Source organism: Mizuhopecten yessoensis, unplaced genomic scaffold, assembly GCF_002113885.1.
Source record: "Mizuhopecten yessoensis strain PY_sf001 unplaced genomic scaffold, ASM211388v2 scaffold716325, whole genome shotgun sequence".
Taxonomy (NCBI): domain Eukaryota; kingdom Metazoa; phylum Mollusca; class Bivalvia; order Pectinida; family Pectinidae; genus Mizuhopecten; species Mizuhopecten yessoensis.
The window spans coordinates 743,714-759,976 of record NW_018480060.1 but is presented as its reverse complement, the minus strand read 5'-3'; the positions used below and the strand labels follow the sequence as shown (position 1 = coordinate 759,976).

The window sequence follows — 16,263 nt, the reverse complement described above, 5'->3', positions numbered from 1 at the left end:
GAAACATTGTCTTACAAGGGTCCGCGGTGGACAAGTGGTTAAGGCATTTGACATTCTGCTACCACTAGCCCTCCACCATTGGGTCGCGGGCTGGGTAGTCGCCAGGTACTGGCCGTAGGTCAGTGTTTTTTCTTCGGGAAGTCCGACTTTCCTCCGCCACCAAAACCTGGCACGTCCTTAAATGACCATAGCTGTTAATAGGACGTAAAACAAAAAACAAACCAAACCATTCATTGTCTTACAGGTGAAAGGTGTATAACTCTGATCCACATGACCAGATACCCATTGTTTTTACTTGACTTGTTTGCTATGCCAGATACAATATATCATGTAGACAGAATTACGCATCCATATCTACGTAACAATCTACAGCAGAACTATTGATTTGTCATTGTGATTGCGACCTTAAGAGTTATAGCGTGCATCACCTGCTGAGGAGGACCTACTGCAGTTACTTATATTCACACAGACTAAAATTTACAGTTAAGGTTGAAGGGTATACCGGCATTTGGTGATTCTGTGTCTAAAAATAGAACAAACATGCAAATACGTTGACTGTGTAATGTTTACCTTTGATTCACTATGGTGTGTTTACGTTTTTTGAATACAGGAACAACAACAATCACCCGATCTAACTTCTTTGGACATAGTTTATAGTAATAACATATACTACCAACAGTTCTTGTACAGGCTGCAACGTGACGTATTGGGTCTGAAAACATGAGAAATAAGACATGACTTGTTCAGTGTTTTGAAATATGTCTGTTCTTCAACCTACATGGCAGGTGCTTATGCAATATTTTTTCCTAAATCTCCAACATATAGACACATTCAAACCTGTATTGAGAGACCACATTAGGAAAATCCACAAAGTGGTCTCTTTTGCAGGTGGTTTTTTAATACATGTTCAGTTCAAAATGAAATTACTACAATGGGAAACACTTAAACAGTGAGACAGGTGGTCTCTAATTCTGAAGGTGGTCACATGAACAGGTTAAGTGTACAAAGTTATTTGATATAAAGTTTTGCTTTCTACACAAACAATGTACTAGTACATATTAAACCAGTCGCAACATTTCAATACGTAAATTGTTTGTGCAGAAAGTAAAACTTTGATATCACATATTTCCAAACTGATGAATCTTATTGAAGATATCAAGTTATTTGGTCCAAAAACCAGAGAACATGAATTGTACCTAAATGACATGTTGTACATAGGTGATGCTTCATTAGTTCCTAAATCTCCTACTAGTATATACAATATCAATTTATTAAACAACAGTTAATTTAACTCAAATTGATTACTTAGAAACATATAATCATTGATTAAACAAAGAAAAATATACAAATAGATATACATGTATATGGTAATGAAAAATAAAAAAATATACATAAATCTTGCAATCCTTCGATTATGAAACCTGTGCCCTATAACAGTCTGAGCTACGATATCTGGCGATAAAAATGTTATAATTTTGTAGTACTGTGTTTTATCTACCTTAGTTTTACAGCGTTAGTAAAAAAAACAAGTGTTAATATTGGTAAAGTCTCAGGTGAAAAAAGCCAATGAGCTCCACACCTTTCTTGGTGATTACAGCACATTCAAAATTTACTGAAATTAATTACAATGTTTTGTGTAATAAAAATTTGACAATTTGTTTTTTATTTTAGTAAAAATGTCTTGGTTATGTTGACTTGTATATACATAATTTGAGGTTTGAGGAAATTTCTAGAAATCAAATTTGAAGTATAGCAGATATTAATTAATTTAAAGGCCATTTGCAGAGCTGATTATATGCAATAGTCTTATATTTGTTGCCTTTATGACTTTTCTTTTTCTTCTTCTTGCAATGCATTAAGTACTACGCAATTAATAAATGGGTTGTCAGCAAAACTGGTACATGTATCAGGTATTTTTGGTTCAAGTGAAGGGAGATAACTCTGTAGACACTATACAAGAAAGGACCATGTGCCCGAACACCATTTACAGTTACCGTAGTAAATATCACTATTGCAGTGTAAATAATAAGTTAATGTTCGCGAAAGTAAAACCAGAATACAATATTATTTACTTTCGAATTGACATTTCTAACTAGTTTTATATCCTGATATTTATGACAAAGATAGTGAGATCAGTAAAGGAATTACCATGTTCTGATCTTTATACTGATTTAGAATTAACCTGTATATTAATTCCATGTATTATGTTCATGACAAGGTACGCAACTCGAATGAATACAAGCTAACTATGGAATTTAAATTGGTCCCACCCCTGTGCCATGTTAACAATATGATATGGGGTAAAGTTATATTCTAATGGAATGTAAATAGCATGTTTATTGTTTAAGGAAGTTGAGTGGGGACAGGAAAATAATACCTCTCCTTTCTCTAAAGATTATACTGTATTTATTTTCATCTAAATTACATTTTTTCCTGTGTTTAAAAGTTAAATAATGAGAGAGGAATCAGACGTTGAGTTTCTGGCCAAGACACCCACATTGACATACCTGTTTCTTATCAGGGAATATTTATAACCTACCTATACATTGCTTTACATACAACCCCCACAATCTCAGGTGAGCTGTTGACTCGGCATATGGCCCTGTATAGATTACGTATCATTCACAAAATCCACCTATAAAAACTTGGCTTTAGATTTAAATGAACAATACGGCCTCATCAGAACAAGCGTAGGGCAGGTTTTAACTGTCACCTTTATTGTGTAGGTAGCAGTACCTGATAGCAGGTGTATTGTTATATATATGCTTATTCAGTTACATGTATGTTCGATCACTTTGATCAAATGTATGGCTGGTAGTATTTATATTGAGAGCAGACGACAGTTGTATGCCCCCTATGTACATGGTCATGCCCCAATGAGTACCAGATCTGGTTAAACCAGACCAGCATACATGTGTCCTATCATGCGGCACCGCTCCCCTTGCCAAAACTCTGATAAGTCCTACATACAATCTGTCTGATATTTACAGCTTGTATTTTATGGCACGAGTTTTTATGACGCAGCTCATCAATCCCACATAATACAAGCTGTGTTATTACATTTTTAAAAGACTGGATTCTGGGATGTGTGATGTCATTTCCTGCTTGTTTGATTGTAAATAGAACTATACTGCTGCCTACAGACAGGGTATTGATCCTACTGGACACACAGTGTTACACACGGCCATTATCCTGTCTACAAGTCACTGTTCCTGGTACATAACACACAGTTGGCTGTCTGGGTCAAGGCCTGGAGTTTCATGCCTGTAGAAGTAGATGGAGCCAAGGTTGTGACTGTAGGGTTAATTTTTGTGACTGTTTATATAAGAGAGAATGTTTACCATCGAAATGTTCATTATTGATTTCTAAGTAGTAGTGCTTGTATGTGTATACGAGAGGAGTGGACTGTTGTTCTAAACACAGAACTTTACTTTTAGTAGAGAAAGTAAAATTACTGTGGCAGATTTACCAATTTTTCAAAATATACCAACTGGACAGAGGAAAACCACAAGCCATGAGTGATAACCCAGACCTCCTGAGTCCTACAGAGGATAATTCTCACCTGTCAGAGGGGACCAGGCTGCGCATGAAGCGTGTGAGAGATCTGGAGCAGCAGAGACTGCAGCGCGTTTTGGCCAGGAGTATTGCCACTGCTCAACAGCCCCCAGCAGTGGCTCAACAGGATGCAGCAGCTGAACCACGATCTCCGATCATAAGTTCACCAAATTTAGGGTCAAGGTCACCTAACTCAACAAGGTCAACTGGCCGTGCTCGTTATGTGACCGTTGGACGTATGTCCAGAAGTATAAGTGAAGACCGCACTGTTGTTCCAAGGCTACCACTCAAAGATGAAGGTTCCGAAAATATTGGTCAGGCTGAAGATGACGGGACCAGTAGCAGGAATGAGGCCTCTGTTGGAGCAACAGGTGAGGTTACTGTGTTTATGAAAAAACTTGATGAACTGGCCTCCTCTGCAGAAAATGATGATATAAAACAAAGATATCTCAGATTGAAAGAACTAGAAGAGACGAGACTTCATGGCAGAGAGGGAGGTGATAGGCCTGTAAGAGGCAGTGTCACACTGGGTCGTAGTGCCTCTGTCAATGAACATGTGTCCGCTGGGCGACTCGCTCGCAGAAATTCTGATCAGGTACGTCAAAGACACGGTTCTCCAGTAATGTCCAGGAGACTTATTCCAAACAGCGATGATTCTTCAGAGACACAGTTGTCACGAGCATCATCAGCCAGCAACCTGTATACACCTGACCTTTCATCACTAGACAAGTTCTTCAGTGGCAGGCGGCAGGAAAGTCTTAAAAGAATAGAAGAATTAGCTAAATGTAGGCAACATGGATCAAGAAGCATGTCCATGGATATGGAACCAGGAGAAAGGTCAACAAGAGACAGATTTCTTGAATCCGTTACTGCACACCCTTCAATACCTCGTATTGAACCGATATCATCCATCTTGTATACACGCACACACGAACCACCTATACAGTACCCTAGCATTGATGAACGACTTGAAACCATTTCTCCAAGGTACGGAAGTGATACATCTTTGAATAGAATCGGTATTGGATCTTTTGATGACTTTCGCAGGGGAAGTGGGGACAATTTAACACAGACCACCCAAGTGTATCATGACCCATTGGTGCCTGGTTTGACCTATGTAGATGAGGAAGGTCATACTCAGTGGATCACACCTTCAAGTCCTTTGTACAAACAGATGAAGGCAATGGATAAGCCGCCTTCTATTGATCTGAAACTTGAAGAACGTAAAAAGCGCAGTCTTCTAGCACGGGAAGGGTTAGAAGATCACTTCCTCACTGAATGTTTTGATCCAGATATTAGTTTTGAGGAACGTATAGGTTTGATTCGGGAGAAGTTGTATGGCTCTAAGGTTCTGATACCTTCTGACAAACGTCGAGCAATGGCAGACCGAGGTTCTCCTGATGGTGCCTCAAATGTAGTGAAAGACTGTAATGCTTCTGGAGGGACAGATAACGAAGGACATCGTTAAATAATGCTTCTGGCGGGACAGATAACGAAGGACATCGTTAAAACACAATTATAAATGTAACTTGCTTCAAATGCTTTGACATGGTTATGCTTTTTGTAATTTTGATGGAAAATGTAACTTTAAAATTTAAAAGCTAATTAAATATATGCAATAATTGTGTTTTACATATGGATAGACAAGTGTACTCATTTTCTCAATGTCAGTGTTTGTCCTGATCATATAAGGTCCCATGTTCACAAATGGTATTTTATAACTTGCCATATACAGTGGGAAATGGCTTTGCTGACGGTATAACAACAGTGTGTTGCAGTAAAGCCTGGGGTAAAGACTTATGAGGTCATTGCAGTAAAGCCTGGGGTAAAGACTTATGAGGTCATTGCAGTAAAGCCTGGGGTAAAGACTTATGAGGTCATTGCAGTAAAGCCTGGGGTAAAGACTTATGAGGTCATCAATTAATGTCCAACATTAAGTACATGTATTGGTATTACATGATGTAAATCATAAATGCTATTATTTAGTTTTACATAATACAACTGTTTGATTTTGTAGCTTCCATGAAAAATATCTTGTTGAAGTAATGTCATAAAAGTTACTCATTATCAAACTGGTTATATCCACAATGAGCATTGAACTATATCTATACCACCAGATGAACAAATGTTTGGTAAATATATACAAATCATGTTTAATAACTATATAAAAATCATTTAAATATAAAAAAAATCAGTTGTGTTCATAATGTGCTGCTATTTCTTACTGTGTATATACAAGTGACCTACTAGATGTGCTAGTGACCTACTAGATGTGAGAGTGACATACTAGATGTTATAGTGACCTGCTAGATGTGAGAGTGACATACTAGATATTCTAGTGACCTACTAACTGTTAGAGTTCCTTATTAGATATTCTAGTGACCTACTAGATGTGAGAGTGACATACTAGATATTATAGTGACTTACTAGATATTCTAGTGACCTACTAACTGTAAGAGTGACTTACTAGATATTCTAGTGACCTACTAGATATTCTAGTGACCTACTAAATGTAAGAGTGACCTACTAGATGTCCTAGTGACCTAATAAATGTGCAAGTGACCTATTTGATGTGAGAGTGACATACTAAATGTGAGTGACCTTCTAGATGTGAGAGTGACCTACTAAATATGTGAGTGACCTACTAGATGTGAGAGTGACATACTAACTGTGTGAGTGACGTACTAGATGTTCTAGTGACCTACTAGATGTTCTAGTGACCTACTAGATGTGCACGTGACCTACTAGATGTTATAGTGACATATTAAATATGTGAGTGACCTACTAGATGTGAGAGTGACATACTAGATGTTCTAATGACATCTTAAATATGTGAGTGACCTACTAGATATGCGAGTGACATACTAGATGTTCTAGTGACCTACTAACTGTTAGAGTGACTTACTAGATATTCTAGTGACCTACTAGATGTGAGAGTGACCTACTAAATGTAAGAGTGACCTACTAACTGTTAGAGTGACTTACTAGATATTATAGTGACCTACTAACTGTTAGAGTGACTTACTAGATATTCTAGTGACCTACTAGATATTCTAGTGACCTACTAAATGTAAGAGTGACCTACTAGATGTCCTAGTGACCTAATAAATGTGCAAGTGACCTTCTAGATGTGAGAGTGACATACTAAATGTGTGAGTGACATACTAGATGTTCTAGTGACCTACTAGATATGCGAGTGACCTACTAGATGTTCTGGTGACCTACTAGATGTACACGTGACCTACTTGATGTTATAGTGACATATTAAATATGTGAGTGACCTACTAGATGTGAGAGTGACATACTAGATGTTCTAGTGACATATTAAATATGTGAGTGACCTACTAGATATGCGAGTGACATACTAGATGTTCTAGTGACCTACTAGATATAAGGAAACCTACTAGATGTTCTAGTGACCGATTAGATGTGCCAGTGACCTACTAAATATGTGAGTGACCTACTAGATGTTCTAGTGGCATACACGATATGTGAGTGACCTACTAGATGTTCTAGTGGCATACACGATGTGTGAGTGACCTACTAGATGTTCTAGTGGCATACACGATGTGTGAGTGACCTACTAGATGTTCTAGTGGCATACACGATGTGTGGGTGACCTACTAGATGTGTGAGTGACCTACTAGATGTGTGAGTGACCTACTAGATGTGCTAGTGGCATACACGATGTGTGAGTGACCTACTAGATGTGCTAGTGGCATACAAGATGTGTGAGTGACCTACTAAATATGTGAGTGACCTACTAGATGTGAGAGTGACATATTAAATGTGTTAGTGACATACTAAATGTTTGAGTGACCTACTAGATGTTCTCGTGGCATACACGATGTGTGAGTGACCTACTTGATGTGTGAGTGACCTACTAGATGTGTGAGTGACCTATTAGATGTGCAAATGGGCTTCTGTAGGTGACAATGTTATGTTTTACTGATTTTAAATGCATACAATATATATGATAACGATCCTTCAACATCTGGGATAGTGTTAAGAGTCATTGTCCTGAGAAAAGGTTAACATCCTTACCTTAAGAAGCACCCTAGGCACTAAGCAATTTGTGAAAGTTAGACTGGTCCCAGGATCACAGGTCCATATTATGAAATCAACCTGTACATGTATGTATTCTGTTCTTAATTGTAAGAAATTTCTGAAATTTTGTCACATTACCCACCTATCCTTCATTGTAAGTGTTGTGTACTTGTGTGTAAAACAGCTCAATAAAAAACAATTATGACATAGGCTTAAATCTGTGTTCATGTTGACAATGTTGCTGTAAATTTGTAAATCACACTACAGAAGGAGAGCCTCTCGAGAGTACAGCTTAATGAAAAGGGTCCTCTCTGAATATCCACCAAACTAGAGGTACCATTACCTGTGCAGAAATAAATGTCTCCATGTAATCCCTGAACACTGCTGTATAATTGATAGCCATCTTGGTTCACATCCCAGGGCCTAAGTTTTGTAAATGATCATTGATGTCCTTTGTAATTGTTTCAATGCATTCTGACTCCCTAATACTTGTAGGGATTTCATTAATTGAATACCAGAAATGTTTGACTGACTCTGTCTGGAATCCCTTAGGGACCTGTCCTGTTGTTGACGCATTTAAAGAGTTCAATGGGCTGTTCTTACCTAAGGGGCTATGCTCTGCATTTGTGTAAACCTTTAAAATAGGGTAGGGCCGCTGCTGGATGACACACCCTTGGGGTTTAACTCATTCACCCCTGAAGACACATTTGAACTCTTCCAATTCAAAGGTTGGAATAGTTCATTATGAAGATCCTGGTGTGAATGAGTTGAGGAGGTGTGACATTGTATACAGGTATCTACAATAGATGTTCTTCAGTGTATGCCAGCAATTATACATTTGGTCAAACAAGGCAAGGGAGACTTTTATTGTCTATAGCATGCCACATTTGAAATAGAAAACAATACACATCTACATTAATCAACCTTTATCAAAACAGATAGGGCATTTTGATTGATGATATTTAATATGAGATATATTAAAAGACCTGTTTTAATTGACAGCTTATGACATATATATTGTGTGTTAGTCAAGTTAATCATAAAGCTGTACCTTACCAGTGTATGTTTCTGTAATTGAATCACAACTTTCAGTTCAGAGCTTACATACTTATCGTAATCTAGTTCTGGGTTCATGTACAAGTAAGTTTGTCAAGCTAAGTTACAGGCTGGGATCTGAGTATTGCTCTAGTCCTGGGTTCATGTACAAGGAAGTTTGTCAAGCTAAGTTACAGGCTGGGATCTGAGTATTGCTCTAGTCCTGGGTTCATGTACAAGTCAGTTTGTCAAGCTAAGTTACAGGCTGGGATCAGTATTGCTCTAGCTCTGGGGTCATGTACAAGTAAGTTTTTCGAGCTAAGTTACAGGATGGCATCTGAGTCTTGCTCTAGTTCTGGGTTCATGTACAAGTAAGATTGTCAAGCTAAGTTACAGGCTGGTATCTGAGTATTTCTCTAGTCCTGGGTTCATGTACAAGTAACTTTGTCAAGCTAAGTTACAGGCTGGTATCTTAGTATTGCTCTAGTTCTGGGTTCATGTCCAAGTAAGTTTGTCAAGCTAAGTTACAGGCTGGGATCTGAGTATTGCTCTAGTTCTGGGTTCACGTACAAGTAAGTTTGTCAAGCTAAGTTACAGGCTGGTATCAGTATTGCTCTAGTTCTGGGTTCATGTACAAGTAAGTTTTTCGAGCTAAGTTACAGGCTGGTATCTGAGTATTGCTCTAGTTCTGGGTTCATGTACAAGTAAGTTTGTCAAGATAAGTTACAGGCTGGTATCAGTATTGTTCTAGTTCTGGGTTCATGTACAAGTAAGTTTGTCACGCTAAGTTACAGGCTGGTATCTGAATATTGCTCTAGTCCTGGGTTCATGTACAAGTAAGTTTGTCAAGCTAAGTTACAGGCTGGTATCAGTATTGTTCTAGTTCTGGGTTCATGTACAAGTAAGGTTTTCGAGCTAAGTTACAGGCTGGAATCTGAGTATTGCTCTAGTCCTGGGTTCATGTACAAGTAAGTTTGTCATGCTAAGTTACAGGCTGGTATCTGAGTATTACTCTAGTTACATGTTTCCTTAGATTCTTTGTGAAGTCTTACAACTCCTGGCTTTCCCTAATAACTATATTATAATAGGTACAGGTCACGTTTTTAGGTCACCTGAGCTTTAGCTCAAGTGACCATTGCTGTCCATCTTCAACCGTCGTCCGTTAACATTTTATATTTTCAACTTAAACTGAAATACTGTTGAAGGTATTTCATTGATACTTCATAGGAATGTTACTGACATCTCCCTGACCAAGTGTTGTTGTTTTTCCGGTCGATCAAAAATTCCAATATGGCCGTCACGGCCGCCATTTTGAACAACTATTTCAAACTTAAAGTCCAGTTCTACTGGGCCGATTGAACTGAAAAGTAATAGGAATGATCGACTCATGGTCGTGACAAAGTGTTGTTATTTGTCGGGTCGATCAGAAATCCAATATGGCCACCATGGCCGCCATTTTGAAAGTTATTATTTCAAAATTAAAGTCCAGTTCTACTGGGCCGATTGAACTGAAACTTATAATGGTAGGAATGATCAACTCATGGTTCTGTCTAACTTAATTAACTTAACGTTATACTTAACTATTTTTTACACAAATTGGTAGGGATGATTGACATCATTATCTCCACTTCATGTTTCAACAACAAAATAAATAATTTAGGACTCGGGTGACCGTTATGGCCCATGCCTATGGGCATCTTGTCTGTTTTGCTATCAATGAAAATATGCTCCATGGTGTTCCTTGTCCGCAGTTGGAAAATAATATTTCATATATAAAGCAAGGTGACATAGTAGAAAAACAAACAAATACATTTTAAAATGAAAGATCTTCAGTTATTATAATAATTTGACGGTGAAAAATACTTTTTTCCAGTTCCTTCTGGCTGCTATCCAAAGCACTAAATAGATCATGAAATTTTTCAACTCATAATATTGCAGTTGGAGTTATTCCCCTAGTGATATGATATGTCAGTCCAAGCAGAAAAACGCCAATGTATGGCTTTGCGTAACTTATAATTGGAGGTAGAACGTTTTTGAATGCTTGAGATTTATCGCTTATGTAGACTACCGCGAGACAATATTATTGTTCCAGAACATCTCAGCGTGACATTTTGTCTCACCCTTTTTCAGAGGATATTATGCACACGGCTCCAGAATAAAGTGAAATATAAGTGTTACAAAAATAGATGAATTACCATGATGCATAAATTAATAATGTAATGTTGTTTGTTTTTGCATATTTTTTAAAACAAAATTCTACCTAATAATAGCACAATTACCAATTACTCTGGCAAAGATCGAGTTATTGTATCATAAATTGTGATGGAATCCAAGGCTGACACTGAAAGTTGTTGTCTTTAACCTTGATGAATGTTGAATATCTGCAAGACCATGGCACTCAGGTCACAGATCATCTTTGATATCCAGGGGTTAAAATGCTCACTTTCACTCTCTAAACCCCTGGAATATGTTGTAGTAAAATTGAAGGCTCAGAGTGCGCCACCTGCTTTAATTGTTGATGAGACAATTAAGAAGACTAATTCGATGATCTTTGATGTACATAAAAAAAATATTCTGGCGGTAAAAATTTAATTGACAGCCTTTGAAGTCGGCGTCACTCCTTTGTGATCTTCAAAGGACAGGTATCAGCCTAGCGATTGGTCAGGTGTTTTTTTTACCTGAGACCTATATCATTTGCTATGACATACTCCAGGGGTGCAGAGAGCACTTAGGTGAGCGTAACCCCTGGATTATATATATCGAGAATGCAAGGTGATATAGCTACAATGTAATATTCAACAAGATATAAATATATATAGGTCCAGTTTTCAAATTTTGACCTGTTCAAAGAGAGGCTCTTAACAGTTTTGCATTGAATGCATTACTTACACTGAGTTGGCACTTATCTTAATTATCCTTATGAAAGATTTAAAAAGGGACCAGTCTGTCGTGACCTTAAATTTCATGACAATTAATACACACTACATCAATTTTTTTGTTTATTTACCAGATAATATTAAGATAGGAATTTCAGTTAAAATTTTGAATTTAAACGGTTAATCGGAAACTAGTTTAATTGTTACTTTAAATTTCCGTTTAGGTAAAAAAAAATCCATCAGTTCTCAAATTATTATTTATGGATTATTATTATTTACTCACACAACTGTCCGACATTACTCACATTAGACCTATCGAAATTGGAATTTATAGATCTCTCATTAATTAACATACTGGAACATTTTGAGGCAATTAGTAAAAAATAAAATTTCAACCTTGTGCTTTTAAAACATGTGCACATTATAAGAAAACCTTTAGACACATCTAAATCTATAAATGAAAATAAATCATGTTATTGCCTATAAAAAACATTTACCATTTTTTATTCAAAGTTAAAAGAGCTAACAGCAGAGGAAATGTAAACATTCTTAGCATACGTTGCCAACTCTCCCTATTTAGGAGGGACACTCGATTTTGGACCCTTTATGATTTCTTCTAAAACTGTTAAACAGCTCAAAAAATGTCATTAAAAACAGTTATTTTTCCCAGGGATTTATAAACACAAATTTTATTTATGCTTTTAATTCTGAGCACGTGTAGTCTCCCCCGTCATCCATAGAAATTTCAAAATGTTGGCAATTATGTCCTAAATCGATGTAAATAGAATGCGGACTTGTGCAAGTCTCCACCTGGAACCGCAATTCAAACTTGTTCGTATTTCTGGTGTAAGAATATAAAAATATCTGATATTGTGGGGATACGTGAACAGTTAAATAATGTCCTCAAACAGATGTTAGTTTGATATATTGATAAGGTTTTATTTTTCTCCGAAACACATTTTGGTTATTCTCAATTTCTGACACAAAGAGTGACGCCTGTGATCACGTGGTCATATACAAACTGAAACGATAATTTGCCGCTTTGGCAATGGCGGATATCCTGCATAAATTACATTTTTTATCGGGGTAAAAACAGGATTAAAAATAGATTTTTTGACTACGTCCGTGCTTAATTTTAATGTAGGGACAATAGTCGTCTGGATCAGCTCTTTGTTAGTCGAAACAAAGAAATCATATATGAGAACACGTGTTTTTAAACAAAAGACAATCAAGAAGCATATCGATGAGATCCGCAAGACGTTTGACAGAAATGTCACTTTCATGTATGTGTATAACGTGTGTTATAAGCATCACGCGTACATTGATGATATTTTCCACTGAGTCGCTTTCTGCGCACATCCGGAAGTCATCAGCGGCGTGGGTAGACATTTTTACCGGGCCACGAGTTTCACACACAAAGAATTCTACTTTTCTCCGTTGATAAGAACCTAAAAGAACCTGCAAAAATGTACGAAATGGGTGGCCAAGAATCGGACGACAAGTTCAGGAAGCTGTTTATCGGTGGATTGAGCTTCGAGACCACAGATGAATCTCTAAGAGCACATTTTGAAAATTACGGAACCGTGAACGATTGTGTGGTCATAAAAGACCGCGAGACCAAACGACCAAAAGGATTCGGATTCATCACTTATGAAACACAAGAAGGTGCCGACGCTGCACAGAAAAATCGTCCTCACAAACTGGATGGCAGGCAAGTGGAAACCAAACGTGCTATGCCCAGGGAAAGTGGGGAATCGTCTCTATCTGTAGCAAAAATGTTTGTTGGCGGGCTAAACGAGGACACCTCGGAAGATGATCTCAAGGCTTCATTTAGTGAATTTGGAACAATTGCTTCTGTTGATTTAATCAAAGACAAAGCTACTGGTAAAAACAAGAAATTTTGTTTTGTCTCGTTTGAGGACTCTGATGCCGTTGATCAGTGTGTGTTGAGAAAGAAATTTAGGGTGGCCGGAAAAGAAGTGGAGGTTAAGAAAGCTCTCCCCAAGGACGGCGGAGAGGGTGGACGAGGAGGTGGTCGCGGAGGAATGGGTGGACGAGGGAGAGGACGTGGAGGCGGTGGTTATAATCAAGGGAGTGGCTACAACCAGGGAAGTGGATTCGGTCAAGGAAGTTATGACAGCTACAGCCAGGGAAGTGGTGGTGGTGGCAGCTATGGTGGTGGCTACAACCAGCAGTATAGCAACACTGGTGGTGGATATGACAGCTATGGTGGTGGTTACAACCAGCAAAGCTTTGGCCAAGGATATGGAGAGAACTACGGAGGTGGAGCCATGAACAGAAGTGGAGGAGGTGGTGGTGGCTCCGGACACAGGGCAGCACCATATAACAGCGGTAATTACAGCCGAGGAGGTGGTGGTGGAGGCGGCGGCGGATACAGCAGGCGATGAACGATTCAGACAACTCATCATTAGAACTCTTTCATTAGATCATTTTGTATTGTTCGTGAAGAGAAAAGACTCTTTGTGAGTGATGTGACATACATATGTCATGTCCATGAATTGTGTTGTTTAATTTTCTCAACAAACACGATACAGAACTCAAAACCTCAGAACTGTTTAAGATACTACCACTGGTACACAAGACTGGAACTGGTTTCATTGGAATGAAACAAAATGGAAGCATGATGTGCCAGTATTTTATTAAAACAAACTCCCAGAAGTTTGGGCATTTGTTACCATTTGCACAAGTGACTCGTATCATAGTGTGAAAAAAAACTGACTGTAAAGAATAAAATAATCATTTCATTTCACGTAATCAAATCATGAATCATATTCAGTTTACTGTAAAATTATAAAACTAGACATTAAATTAACCAACATTCTGGAAATCTATTTGTGTCTGATAAAAAATCTTGTGTCTAGCAAATTAAAAGTTTGTCATTTCATAATTGTACTTTCTGAGAATATTTTGTTTGTCTTGAAAGTTGTGGTCTGCAAACAGAAAATAAGAATTTTCATTAAAGCAGTGATTGAAAAGAGCATGTTTTAAGCAAATTTTGTAATATATATTTTGAAGTTTTAATCAATTATTAACAAAATGTGCTCTGGTCAATCTGTGCAAACTGAAAATCTATGCCAAAATAGGATAAATAGTTTGGCAGAGGTGTGGGATCCAATGGAGGAAAAGATGAAAATTCCTTCTCCGTTGTACCAATGAAAGGATCCATCCAAACTTGTTCTACAGCAAAAATTCAATAAAATGAGCATGTGGTCTTCTCGGGGCAGAGGGATGGGGCTTCAAGAAGAAATAGTTTGTTTTTTAAAATCTTTCTATGTGTAAATATAGGGATTGTCAACAAATTAGTTATAGATCATCTGAAGGCAAAAGGTACTCATTTTTTTTTTATAGATGGAGGGTGTAGGCCTTTTGGGCCCGATATTGTAAATAAAAAGACCTATTTCTAAAATCTTATTATTCAATAAAGAAAGGGTTTAACCCAATTTTTGTAAAGAGAAAATTCTGGCAAAAACAATTTTGTATAAATGGAGGTCGGGGTCCAATAGGGGGAAAAACTAATTGTTAAAAGTCTCTTTCCATCCCAATAGAGGGATTTTAACCAAATTTGGTGTAGAGCATCCTTTGGCAAGTGGGACTCCGGTTTATATACACCGTATGTATGGCCAAAAAGGGATAAATCAATAAACTACTTTTGAATTGATTGATTTTATCCCCACCCTAGAACCAAATATACAATTGCTAGGTATGAAAAGAAAACATTAACGCTGTACCAGGTTTGGCACAGTGGTCCAGAAACTCCAACCCCATTTCTGGAGACTCGACTCCCTGGGTCATGACATGGAAACCATAAAGATGCCATAACCATTTACAAAAATCTGGGACATGAAGAATGCACTCATGTTCTTGGTGTCTTGACCAGCCAAACAGATTTACATTTACAATTGGTGACCTCTTGCCATCCGTATGTCTGTCGTCGTGCATTGACTTGGTAGGAATTTTGATTAATTTGGCTATGTTACCCTCTATCCACAAGATCTTGGACACGTTCGAAAATGGTCGCAAAAAACGATAATTGGCAACGTTTTGGGACTTTGAAATTTGAATTACTACGGGGCTTGAGCTTGTCGTGAGTGCAGAGTAAATCTTGATTGATTCACTTCACTATGAGACTTAATATCTACAGTAATCGACAGATTTATGAGTTTTAGAAATTTTAATTACTATTTGAGCCTGTGGGATTTTGGCTTGTGAGCATAGTAACCGGAGTAAATCTGAATGAACTTTTAGCATGAATTTTGCTATGCTACTTAATATCAATAAAATCTTCAAGGAGTTAGAAAATGATCCCGATCGGACGTTAACTGGCAGAGTTGATGGACTTTGAAATGTTCATTACTATACGAGCCTATGTGACTTCAGCTTTAGTGCATGATAACTCTACAGCAGTTATTAATGGATTTTGATTAGGTCATGTGAGCTACATTTATAATTACTATCCTTCGTCATAAATTGTGTTTCTAACTTGGTACAAATGTTCCTTATGAGGTTCCAAACAAGTGTCCTTACTTTTTGTGCCGATCAGAAAATCGAAGATGGTCACAATTTTTTACCCCTCTAAAAGAATTAAATCGATTGCCTTCTAACTAAATAAAAGTATTCCTTGTGAGGTTTCAACCAAGTTGGTAACTTTTTGTGCTGATTGTAAAATGTAGGATTCCAGATTGCCTCCCTTGCCTGTGATTGGCTAGGACATTTACAAATTCATCTGTAT

General features: G+C 37.6%; 3 protein-coding genes across 8 annotated transcripts in view; all 3 read left to right on the top strand.

The window, feature by feature from the left end:
• The window catches only part of LOC110443095, an 87,273-nt gene that overhangs the window by 17,718 nt on the left and 53,292 nt on the right, over positions 1-16,263 (top strand). The gene's annotated exons all lie outside the window — the stretch shown is intronic.
• On the top strand, positions 2,930-7,819 carry LOC110443098. Its single transcript, XM_021487093.1, has 2 exons — positions 2,930-5,431; positions 5,468-7,819. The coding sequence occupies exon 1, from the start codon at positions 3,515-3,517 to the stop codon at positions 5,021-5,023; it is 1,509 nt and encodes a 502-aa protein (XP_021342768.1). The 5' UTR covers positions 2,930-3,514; the 3' UTR covers positions 5,024-5,431; positions 5,468-7,819.
• Positions 12,853-14,426, top strand: LOC110443100 (heterogeneous nuclear ribonucleoprotein A1, A2/B1 homolog). Its single transcript, XM_021487096.1, has one exon. It carries the CDS (start codon positions 12,980-12,982, stop codon positions 13,919-13,921), a length of 942 nt encoding a protein of 313 aa, XP_021342771.1. The 5' UTR covers positions 12,853-12,979; the 3' UTR covers positions 13,922-14,426.